Source organism: Nerophis ophidion, linkage group LG21, assembly GCF_033978795.1.
Source record: "Nerophis ophidion isolate RoL-2023_Sa linkage group LG21, RoL_Noph_v1.0, whole genome shotgun sequence".
Lineage (NCBI taxonomy): Eukaryota > Metazoa > Chordata > Actinopteri > Syngnathiformes > Syngnathidae > Nerophis > Nerophis ophidion.
This window is the reverse complement of record NC_084631.1, coordinates 19,346,257-19,359,298: the sequence shown is the minus strand read 5'-3', so window position 1 is coordinate 19,359,298 and position 13,042 is coordinate 19,346,257. Positions and strand designations below refer to the sequence as shown.

General features: G+C 38.1%; 1 protein-coding gene across 2 annotated transcripts in view; it reads left to right on the top strand.

Moving 5' to 3' along the window:
- Nucleotides 1-13,042, top strand: part of cratb (carnitine O-acetyltransferase b) — a 47,029-nt gene that overhangs the window by 18,773 nt on the left and 15,214 nt on the right. For both annotated transcript variants that reach the window (XM_061882101.1, XM_061882103.1), the window contains exons 7-11: nucleotides 172-262; nucleotides 1,756-1,843; nucleotides 1,925-2,025; nucleotides 9,602-9,721; nucleotides 12,907-13,029. In XM_061882101.1, coding sequence (XP_061738085.1) covers nucleotides 172-262; nucleotides 1,756-1,843; nucleotides 1,925-2,025; nucleotides 9,602-9,721; nucleotides 12,907-13,029 — 523 coding nt within the window. The remainder of the gene's footprint in view (nucleotides 1-171; nucleotides 263-1,755; nucleotides 1,844-1,924; nucleotides 2,026-9,601; nucleotides 9,722-12,906; nucleotides 13,030-13,042) is intronic.

Genomic DNA, 13,042 nt, shown 5'->3' with positions numbered 1-13,042 from the left:
CTACTAAATCCTTTCAGCAAAAATATGGCAATATCGCAAAATGATCAAGTATGACATATACAATGGACCTGCTATCCCCGTTTAAATAAGAAAATCTCATTTCAGTAGGCCTTTAATGTCGATGGCCACCTTTTTAGTAATAAGACTGTTCCTATGCTTTTGTTTGATCAGATAAACTCAACCAGGAATCGGTGTGGGCAATAGAGAAGGGACTCTTTTCTCTCTGTCTGGATTCTCCTGTCATGAGGATATCGGATGAGAAGTAAGCACACAAGCACACACACACACATAGACAGACACACACGAGTCATAGGTCAAGTGTTATATCACTATTGCTGGTTAAACTTCCAGTTGCGGCTCTGGCCTGTTAGAGTTTAATGGTATAATGTAGCATTACCACTGAAATCTGATATTGCAGTGATTCTCAAACTGGTACGTGTACCACTAGTGTGCGGGTCAGCAACCCGTGGCTCCAGAGACGCATGCGGATCTTTAGCTCTCTTGACCTCTTTCAAAGATGTGTGAAAATGGAAAAAGATTAAGAAAAAAATATACTTTTTGTTTAAACATATTTTCTATATGAGAACAAACATGACACAAACCTTCCTAATTGTTATAAATCCCACTGTTTGTTATACATGCATCACTGATGAGAATATTTGGCAAGCATCGTTTTGTCCTCATTTCAGCGGTCCTTGAACTCACCGTAGTTTGTTTACATGTACAACTTTCTCCGAGGCTGTCACAGAAAGACGGGTTTTATGCCATTCCAGCTTTGTCTCATTTTGTCCACCAAACGTTTTAAACTTGGACTCACACATCTATACCTTTGGCCATTCTGAGCCAGTAAGTTCCAGAAGTTATCTAGTCCTGTGAGAAGCCTCCATTTTACTAATGATTTCCAATGTTGCAAAAATGTGTACAATAAAAAATTAAAATACAACATTTCTGTTAACAAAGATTTGCGTCAGCCTTTGATATTAGGCTTATATAGCTAATATAGAAACATATTATTTGTTGCCTTCATTTGGACACTTGTATAAGACTTAAAGTTTGATAGTAGGCTAATTTAGCTGATATAGACACTTAAATCACGTGTTGCCTTCATTATAACACTTATATAAGACTTTTAAAGTCATTTTGATAGTAGGCTAATAAAGGCACTTACATCATGTGTTGCCTTCATTATAACACTTATATAAGATTTTTAAAGTCATTTTGATAGTAGGCTAATATGATACTTACATCATGTGTTGTCTTCATTATAACACGTATATAAGACTTTCAAAGTCATTTTGATAGTAGGCTAATATACACACTTACATCATGTGTTGCCTTCATTACAACACTTATATAAGGCTTTTAGTATTTTCTGGCTCCATGCAGATTTTTTTCTTTTTGTATTTTTGGTCAAATATGGCTGTCAACATTTTGGGTTGCCGACCCCTGCATTATCGGTATGCCAAAGATTGGATTCATTATTTAAGTACAGTGTTGTATTTTCATATTTTAAAAGACAGTGTTACTGTTCAAACTGTGCATAATGTTACAATGCTGACATTTTAAATATACTTGTTAAATAAAACCTCCGCCTCGTTTTTAATGAATACTTAGGCCCTCTATGCTACTATGTATTAATGTTGGTCATTATGGTGGTACTTGGAGCGTCAAATGTTTTCTTAGGTGGTATTTGGTGAAAAAAAATTGAAAACCAATGTGTTACAGTATATAAGTGATATGCCTTTTGATTGACAGGTACGCCAGTCGTAAAGCAGCTCAGGTCCTGCATGGAGGCGGGACCTTCTCCAACAGTGGCAACCGCTGGTTTGACAAAACTCTACAGGTGAGTAAACCAAGCTGCTCACGCTCTGCAAATAGAACATTTCTAAAGATTGTGGCGTGTTGACATTGTGTGTGTACGCAGTTTGTGGTGGGCGAGGACGGCTCCTGGGGTCTTCTGTATGAGCAAGCCACAGCTGAAGGTCCGCCCATAGCAACCCTGCTGGATTACATCCTGCACTACTGGTGAGATGAATAAATGAATGGTTCACAGGCACAGGAATGGTTGTTTTAATTGTGTTTAGTCTTTTATACAGGGAAGTTCGATTTAGATTAAGAATCTCTTTTTAAGTCCCCGAGTCCTGCTAAAAATTTAACCCATTAACGATTGCGATAAATCACAAAAAGTGGTTGATTAAATTATGTATCAACACAAATTAATCACACACTTTTTTGGCCTTCATTTCAATGATGTGCATGTTTACAGAAGTGAGGGGGATCCTAAAACGCAATACACTGAAGAAGGAATAAAAAAAAGGGTGAATGGTGCATTGGTGCCACTAATTGAAAAGTTGGATGTACAAACCCCGTTTCCATATGAGTTGGAAAATTGTGTTGGATGTAAATATAAACGGAATACAATGATTTGCTAATCCTTTTCAACCCATATTCAGTTGAGTGCACTACAAACACAAGATATTTGATGGTCAAACTTGTAAACTTTATTTTTTTTTGCAAATAATAATTAACTTAGAATTTCATGGCTGCAACATGTGCCAAAGTAGTTGGGAAAGGGCATGTTCACCACTATGTTACATCACCTTTTCTTTTAACAACACTCAATAAACGTTTGGGAACTGAGGAAACTAATTGTTGAAGCTTTGAAAGTGGAATTCTTTACCATTCTTGTTTTATGTAGAGCTTCAGTCGTTCAACAGTCCGGGGTCTCCGCTGTCGTATTTTATGCTTCATAATGCGAACGCCTTCCTAGGGAGGTGTTTAGGGCACGTCCAACTGGTAGGAGGCCACGGGGAAGACCCAGGACACGTTGGGAAGACTATGTCTCCCGGCTGGTCTGGGAACGCCTCGGGATCCCCCGGGAAGAGCTAGACGAAGTGGCTGGGGAGAGGGAAGTCTGGGTTTCCCTGCTTAGGCTGCTGCCCCCACGACCCGACCTCGGATAAGCGAAAGAAGATGGATGGATGCAATGCGCCACACATTTTTGATGGGAGACAGGCCTGGACTGCAGGCTGGCCAGGAAAGTACCCATACTTTTTTACTACGAAACCACGTTGTTGTAACACGTGGCTTGGCATTGTCTTGCTGAAATAAGCAGGGGCGTCAATGATAACGTTGCTTGGATGACAACATATGTTGCTCCAAAACCTGTATGGACCATTCAGCATTAATGGTGCCTTGACAGATGTGTAAGTTACCCATGCCTTGGGCACTAATGCACCCCCATACCATCACAGATGCTGGCTTTTGAACTTTGCGCCTATGACAAACCGGATGGTTATTTTCCTCTTTGTTCCGGAGGACACCACGTTCACAGTTTCCAAATATAATTTGAAATGTGGACTCGTCAGACCACAGAACACTTTACCACTTTGAGTCAGTCCATCTTAGATGATCTCGGGCCCAGCAAAGCCAGCGGCGTTCCTTGGTGTTGTTGATAAATGGGTTTTGCTTTGAACAGCAGAGTTTTAACTTGCACTTACAGACGTAGTAACCAACTGTAGTTACTGACAGTGAAGTGTTCCTGAGCCCATGTGGTGATATCCTCGACACACTGATGTCTGTTTTTGATGCAGTACCGCCTGAGGGATCAACGGTCCGTAATATCATCGCTTACGTGCAGTGATTTCTCCAGATTATCTGAATCTTTTGATGATTTTACAGACCGTAGATGGTAAAATCCCTAAATTCCTTGCAATAGCTCGTTGAGAAATGTTGTTCTAAAACTGTTTGACAATTTGCTTACAAATTGGTGACCTCCGCCCCATCCTTGTTTGTGAATTACTTAGCATTTCATGGAAGCTGTTTATACCCAATCATGGCACCCACCTGTTCCCAATTAGGCAGCACACCTGTGGGATGTTCCAAATAAGTGTTTGATGAGAATTTCTCAACGTTATCATTACTTATTGCCACCTTTCCCAACTTCTTTGTCACATGTTGCTGGCATCAAATTCTAAAGTTAATGATTATTAGCAAAAAAAAAAAGTTTATCAGTTTGAACATCAAATATGTTGTCTTTGTAGAATTTTCAACTGCATATGGGTTGAAAAAGATAAGCAAATCCTTGTATTCCGTTTATATTTACATCTAACACAATTTCCCAATTCATATGGAAACGGGGTTTGTATAATGGGGGTGTCCTAATACGACTATTTCACTTCCGATATGATACTGTTATTGGAGCCTTGCGTGTTGGCCAATACGGATATTAAGCCAATACGATATCAGCAGGAGTCATAGTACATACATTATTATTTTGTTGTGAGGAATGTTAGAAAAGGTTTGATCAACTCAATTAGTCAAACAGAGAACAAAAGTAGGTACGAAAAACCCCAAGCTGTAGGCAGTGGTTCTCAAATGTTTTTTTATTACAAAGTACCACCTATGAAAACACTTGGCTCTCCAAGTACCACCATGATGACCAACAATAAAATACAGTAGCATAGTAATCCTTAGTATTCATTAAAAACAAGACAGGTTTTATTTAACAAGTATATTTAATATTTTGGCCATTACACACAGTTTGAACAGTGACACTGTGTTTTAATATAGGAAAACAAAACATTGTACTTGTTTAAGCGAAAGGAAATGGATGGATGAATGGATGGATGAATTAGGTGATTCTTTGGCGTACTACTAAATGGAGCCCGCGTATAACTAGTGGCACACGTACCACTGTTTGCGAATCACTGCCTTAAGGCATAAAGTATGGAGTGAGTTTACTGCCAAAACTCCACAGACACACAAAAATGTTTTTCTCTCACACCCAACCATTCGCAAATATATAAAAAAAAATTCTGCAAAGTAAAAAGAAATGTTAAATGTAAAAAAAAAAAAATTCAGGAAGTAAAAAACAATTTTAAGCTACTAATCGCAAATTTAAAAGAAATATTTTGCCAGAAAAAAAAGATTTGCATTTATTTAAACAATTTTCTTCAATGACAAATTATTCTCAAGTAAAAACAATAACATTCTGCAAGAAAAAAAATTATTCACCAGTATAAAAACTATTTTAAGCCCCTACTCGCAAATTAAAAAAATATATTTTGCCAGAAAAAAAACGATTCGCAAATTATTTAAACAATTTTCGTCAATGAAAAATTATTCTCAAGTAAAAAAATTCTAAAAAATGTGTTAATAAAATGTTTTTCGCAAATATAAAAACAATTGTCTTCAAATAAAATATTTTCAAGTATAAAAACAATTTTCTTTATTTTAAAAATGATTTTCAAGATTTAAAAAAAAAACATTTTTCTGCAAGTAAAAAACTGATTTAAAAGTAGAAAAAAGTAGTTTGAGCCACTAAGCGCTAATTAAAAAAAAAGATCTGCAGGTTGAAAAAACAATTTGCAAGTACAAAAACAATTCTCTGCAAATAAAAAAAAATATTCGCAGGAAAAAAAAAAGTCTGGGAGTAAAAAAAAACATTCGCAAGTAAAAAATAAAAAAGCCAACATATTTTCGGCAAGAAAAAAACTATTCGCAAGTATAAAATATATGTTCTTTAACTTAAAAGTTTTGGAAGGAGTATTCCACCCTTTCAACAGTAATCCACACACTTGCATTCTGAGCCACATGCGAATGTTCCTTAATTTGCGCTCGACAACGACAGGTGGTGCTGCTAGGTAATTTTAAGACTGTCAGAGCTCTGTCTTCCCAGCTGACCACAACGGCATAACAACATAACACGGAAGCATTAATAAATAACATTGCGGGATTTACAATGAGACCATAATAAAAAACACGTTAATTTACCGGTTGAGCTTGTTTTGAGCTTTTGTCCGCCATTTTACTACCAACCCTGATTCTTCTTCTTCGGTATGGTTTGTGGACAACACCATTCACAAATAACTGTTGCTTTGACAGCCCTAAATTGGTACAGAGTGCGAATTACGAGAGTTTTGCATGTGGCTCTGAGTGCAAGTGTGTGGATTGCTCAGGATGGAATGATACTGCCAAAAGTTGAAGTAAATGTTTTTTATACTTGCGAATCGTTTTTTAATTAATACAGGCTTAGTGGCCAGAGCACCTTTTAGCTCTTCCATCCATCCATTTTCTACCGCTTGTCCCATTTGAGGCTTATTTCCAAAATTGTGTAGCCTACTGAATTGGCGTCTTATGGCCGCTTATGTGGACACTTATACTGCCATCCTGTGGTGTCAGAAGAGAATAACATACAATGGAATTAAAAACAAAAAAACATGTAAAAATAAGAATTAGCATGTAACTAAACATGAAGTACACGTTTGTGTACTTATGGACTAAGTACATCATATAAAAAGATGATTCTTAGTTTTTATACTAATTAGGGCCCAATTAGCCCAAACAGCAAAGACAAATAAAAAAAAGCATGTAAACAAACAGCTTGGGCCTTAAGAGGTTAAAGAAAATAGTTGTCGCATTTGCAAATAATTTTTTTTCCCTTGCAGAACATTGTTTTTATTCTTGCAAATCCTTTTTTTACAAGCAGAACATTTCTTATCCGTTAAACTTACCATAAGCAGCTTCATTATCATTTCATGCATAAATGTCCGCTGTTTAGATATTATTTTAACATTCTGAGCTGCTGTTAGACTCTGTCTTAAGCTCAAATTGCTTTCCAAGTTGGCGACACGCTCGGTCATGTTTTTGATTATTACATTTTTTAATTCAATGAATATCATCCACTTCATCTTCTTGGCAACTGATGGCACAGATGCTTGTAATTTAAGTGTTTAGTGGTAATTTATAGCGTAATAAGCAGCCAAGAATCTGCTCTTATCTCAAAACACTCTAAAATTGAGATACTCTTAAGTAGAGGTATCATGTTAATTAATTCATTGCACTTTGTTTATATGTTTTTTTAACGATATTTCCTTTGAAAGTCTTAAATTTTCGAAAATCGGTTGTTTACCTGTATGTCGACTACCCCTCCATGTCGAAAAAAAAAATTGTTTTATGTTGACATGTGTTAAAGTATCGTGAACTTCATCATTATCTCTAAGCAGCAATATAACCATCAAGTAATAAAAACGATCCTAAATTTTTGTTTAGTACGGTAGCATCGCTAACCCAACAAAGGACTCCTTCCAGTAACTCAACCCACTCAGCTGATGACTTTATGCAATTCTTTAGTAAGAAAATTGAAGTCATTAGAAAGGAGATTAAAGACAATGCGTCCCAGCTACAACGGGGTTCTATTAACACTGACACGATTGTATATCCGGCGGATACTGCCCTCCAAAATAGTTTCTCTCGTTTTGAGGAAATAACATTAGAGGAATTGTTACAACATGTAAATGGAATAAAACAGACAACATGTTTACTTGACCCTCTTCCTGGGAAACTGATCAAGGAGCTCTTTGTATTATTAGGTCCATCAGTGCTAAATATTATAAACTTATCACTCTCCTCGGGCACTGTTCCCCTAGCATTCAAAAAAGTGGTTATTCATCCTCTTCTTAAAAGACCTAACCTCGATCCTGACCTCATGGTAAATTACCGACCGGTGTCTCACCTTCCCTTTATTTCAAAAATCCTTGAAAAAATTGTTGCGGAGCAGTTAAATGAACACTTAGCGTCTAACAATCTATGTGAAACCTTTCAATCCGGTTTCAGGGCAAATCACTCCACGGAGACAGCCCTCGCAAAAATGACTAATGATCTATTGCTAACGATGGATTCTGATGCGTCATCTATGTTGCTGCTCCTCGATTTTAGCGCTGCTTTCGATACCGTCGATCATAATATTTTATTAGAACGTATCAAAACACGAATTGGTATGTCAGACTTAGCCCTGTCTTGGTTTAACTCTTATCTTACTGATAGGATGCAGTGTGTCTCCCATAACAATGTGACCTCGGACTACGTTAAGGTAACGTGTGGAGTTCCCCAGGGTTCGGTCCTTGGCCCTGCACTCTTCAGCATCTACATGCTGCCGCTAGGTGACATCATACGCAAATACGGTATTAGCTTTCACTGTTATGCTGATGACACCCAACTCTACATGCCCCTAAAGCTGACCAACACGCCGGATTGTAGTCAGCTGGAGGCGTGTCTTAATGAAATTAAACAATGGATGTCCGCTAACTTTTTGCAACTCAACGCCAAAAAAACGGAAATGCTGATTATCGGTCCTGCTAGACACCGAACTCTATTTAATAATACAACCCTAACATTTGACAACCAAACAATTAAACAAGGCGACACGGTAAAGAATCTGGGTATTATCTTCGACCCAACTCTCTCCTTTGAGGCACACATTAAAAGCGTTACTAAAACGGCCTTCTTTCATCTCCGTAACATCGCTAAAATTCGCTCCATTCTGTCCACTAAAGACGCTGAGATCATTATCCATGCGTTTGTTACGTCTCGCCTCGACTACTGTAACGTATTATTTTCGGGTCTCCCCATGTCTAGCATTAAAAGATTACAGTTGGTACAAAATGCGGCTGCTAGACTTTTGACAAGAACAAGAAAGTTTGATCGCATTACGCCTGTACTGGCTCACCTGCACTGGCTTCTTGTGCACTTAAGATGTGACTTTAAGGTTTTACTACTTACGTATAAAATACTACACGGTGTAGCTCCATCTTATCTTGCCGATTGTATTGTACCATATGTCCCGGCAAGAAATCTGCGTTCAAAGGACTCCGGCTTATTAGTGATTCCCAAAGCCCAAAAAAAGTCTGCGGGCTATAGAGCATTTTCCGTTCGGGCTCCAGTACTCTGGAATACCCTCCCGGTAACAGTTCGCGATGCCACCTCAGTAGAAGCATTTAAGTCTCACCTTAAAACTAATTTGTATACTCTAGCCTTTAAATAGACTCCCTTTTTAGACCAGTTGATCTGCCGTTTCTTTTCTTTTTCTTCTATGTCCCACTCTCCCGTGTGGAGGGGGTCCGGTCCGATCCGGTGGCCATGTACTGCTCGCCTGTGTATCGGCTGGGGACATCTCTGCGCTGCTGGTCCGCCTACGCTTGGGATGGTTTCCTGCTGGCTCCGCTGTGAACGGGACTCTCGCTGCTGTGTTGGATCCGCTTTGGACTGGACTCTCGCGACTGTGTTATATCCATTGTGGATTGAACTTTCACAGTATCATGTTAGATCCGCTCGACATCCATTGCTTTCCTCCTCTCTAAGATTCTCATAGTCATCATTGTCACCGACGTCCCACTGGGTCATTATTGTCACCAATGTCCCACTGGGTGTGAGTTTTCCTTGCCCTTATGTGGGCCTACCGAGGATGTCGTGGTGGTTTGTGCAGCCCTTTGAGACACTAGTGATTTAGGGCTATATAAGTAAACATTGATTGATTGATTGATTGAAGTTATACAGCATCAAAAAATGCACACGGTGACTTTTTGTGGTAAGTAAGCGTCAAAATAAGTGTGGCAGTACTAACCGGGATTCTGCAACAGCAAAAAAAATGCACCAATGTAATTTTTTGGGTTTTAGCCAATGAATGAAAGTGTTGAATAGAAATGAAAGCTTAGTTGCCATTGTAGTTAGGTAGGAGTATAACATATCATAAGAAAACAGAATAATCAAAATAGAAGGTTCTAAAATCCTTCATCTTTACTAATAACTTTGTTTTTTACAGTGAGCATCCCGATCCAAAAAGAGCGCCGCTCGTCCCCCTTCCAATGCCCAAGAAGCTTTACTTCCACATCGATCGAGAAATCAAGAGAGACATTGAACATGCCAAGCAGAACCTTGATATGTGAGTGATGTACAGTAAGTAGGGATGTAACGGTATGAAAATTTCATATCAGGGTTATTGTGACCAAAATTGTAGCGTGTTTCATTATTATCGCGGTATTGTTGAATGTGCTCAAAAATGACTTCTACACACACACACACTGAAATCTTTAAAAGTTTTTGATAAATATACCCACTTTTAAAAGGCCTATTTTGCATGTTTTGTGTTTCCTGTGTTTCACGGATAAACGTGTTCTGGCGGGCGTTCTGATGTCTTACTCTGTTTAGTGTTCCTGAACGCACCGTGTGTGCTAATAGAGCATAGCTTGTAGGTTATATGTGCTCACTTGCATGTCTTAGTTGCTCAGACAGTAATGTGTTTATCAGTTTAGATTAGGACATGTTTGTTAATGGGGAAATACATTTATGTTTCTTATATTCATGTTAGCATTTAAGCGAGCGAGCTAGCACTAATCCGTCAGTGAGTTCATCAAAGTGCGGCTATCAAAACACGTTTTTTAAAATAATTTTGATTTAAAATGGTAAAACGAACTGTCGAGAATTTTACCGCCGCTGTTATCATTAATACCGTTAGATACGAGTGTGAAGGATAGGCTAATCTAGCTATGCGTTCTTAATTAGACAACTTTTGTTTTTGGTTTAGTAGCGGTGTTCAAAAATTATTATTCCGATTCTAAATTAATTCAAAATTTTCAAAAATGTATTTTGTTATTGTTATATAATTACCATACTAAATATTACATCGTGAGAATCGGTTTTGATTCAAGAATCGTGTTGAATCGATTCTGAATGGAATTGTCAACCCAGCAATCGGAATCGGATCGAATTATCAATCAATCAATCAATCAATCAAACTTTATTTATAAAGCGCTTTTCATAAATAAAAGAAATGCATTGCAAAGTGCTTTACAAAGTTAAAACAATACCCCGATGACCCATATATGGGGCGGTATAGCTCAGTTGGTAGGGTGGCCGTGCCAGCAACTTGAGGGTTCCAGGTTCGATCCCCGCTTCCGCCATCCTAGTCACTGCCGTTGTGTCCTTGGGCAAGACACTTTCCCCACCTGCTCCCAGTGCCACCCACACTGGTTTAAATGTAACGTTGATATTGGGTTTATATAAATATAATTCAATTCACTTCACTTCACCCATATCCCCCATTATCACATAGGTTTGCACGGACACAGATACCACACACACGCACACACACACACACATGCAACTATATGGACAAATTATTGCATAGCTGAGTACAGAGGAGACGTGAATAAACACTATCACAGGAGCCATTTGCACCATGACGTCATCAGACCATGGCCACCGGGACGCTGACACAAAAGCACTCCCACTAGCACGGTTGATAACCTCTGAGGCAGATGGCTCATCTGAGGAACGTTGGAAATTAAAAATAATAAAACTTGTAAAATAGTAAGAACCATAAGTACAGATAAAGGATAAAATACACGTAAGATATATGAAGATTAATAGAAAAAATACAATGAATATACAGTAAATACATAATAAATAAGTAGAACTAAATACAATCTTGCATAACTAATAGGATAAAAAGTAAAATACAAATGACTTAAATGAAATATCAGGTAAAAACCAAATAAAAAAAGGTGGGTCTAAAGCCTGCTCTTAAAAACATGAACGTTCTCCACAGCTCTGAGGTCCCCCGGCAAGCTGTTCCATAAACGGGGGCCATAATGGTGGAAAGATGCCATCCCATGACTTTGTGTCCTGACTTTTGAAATAATTGGGAGATGACGGCCGGAGGATCTCAGGGCCCTGGAAGGCTCGTAGAGTAAAAGCAAATCTGAACGATAAGAAGGTCCCGTGCTGGACTGGACTCTAACACTATTAACTAAAGCCAATCGACGGTCGCTCAGGAGAGGGTCCCGTCCGAGGTTTCTCATTGTATCCCATTGGGTTGAGTTTTTTCTTGCCCTGATGTAGGATCTGAGCAGAGGATGGCTTGTTCAGCCCTTTGAGACAGTTTTTATTAAGGGCTATATAAAATAAACTTTGACTGATTGATTGATTGACAGCCCAATACTATAAAAATATTTATAAACCATAAGAAAAACCTTAAAATGTACCTGAAACAGACGGGGAGCCAATGCAGATATTTTAAAACTGGTGTAATGTGAGCCTGCGTCCTGGTCTTCGTCAGGACCTTTGCCGCTGAATTTCGGAGTAATTGCAAAGGTGTAATAACTTTTTTTGGAAGACCAGAAAGCAAGGCGTTATAATAATCTATATGACTTGTAAAAAAAACATGCATTAGCGTCTCCGTGTTGCCCTGAGAGGGAATTGGGCGACCTCTGGCTATATTCTTAAGATGATAAAAAACTATTAGTGTTACATTTTTCATATGTTGTATAAAACTAAGGTCAGAGTCGAAAACCACATCCAGATTTTTCACTTGTTGTGATGTGCCCAAACATTCCCACCTCTCATAGTTATCGCCTTCAAGCTATCATTCAAATTTGACTAAAATAAGCTTGGTCTAGTTTGTATTGTGTTACTTACCGGCCTATAATGATAATACAAAGTAAAGCTGGGGTAGACGATGCATCGTGATTGGGACGTGGACCATTCTTAATCGATGGACAAACATCCAAATATCGATTATTTAATTATGTTAAATAAAGTATTACAGACACTTTTAAAATGGAGATGTAGCACAGACACACACAAAACAAAAACACAGGCAGGAGGAGAGAAGCCTGGACTTGCATTAGGGATGTAACGATATGAAAATTATTGTGAATAAAATTATCGCAGTCATTATTATCACAGTACTGTTGAATGTGCTCCAAAAGTACTTATACATAAACACTCTGAAATATATCATACAAATTAAATTAGATTTTTTTAAATAAATGAATAAAAACAGACACACAATATATTTTCCTTGGCATTGATCACATCTCAAAAAGTGTGAAGAAAAATCATTTGACTTTAGTAAAAATTAAAGATGCATAAATAATTTATTAATAATTTAATCGTGCACTAAGATTCCTAGATTTAATACCAATGCCGAATATGGTGTGGCAGTTTTAAAATGAAAATGGCTGCCGATGATGTGTTAATGAATTTACCTTGTCATGTAAATGTTAAGGTCAGTTATTAACTTGAAAGCTTGTTTCTCCTGCATGACAGACTATGATGTTGTTACAGACTGATTAATGACCTGGATGTCAACGTGTTTAACTTCAAGAGGTTTGGCAAAGATCTTCCCAAGCAGCAAAACCTGAGTCCAAACTCCTTCATCCAGGTGGCCCTTCAGCTAGCCTACTACAGGTCAGAACACTTG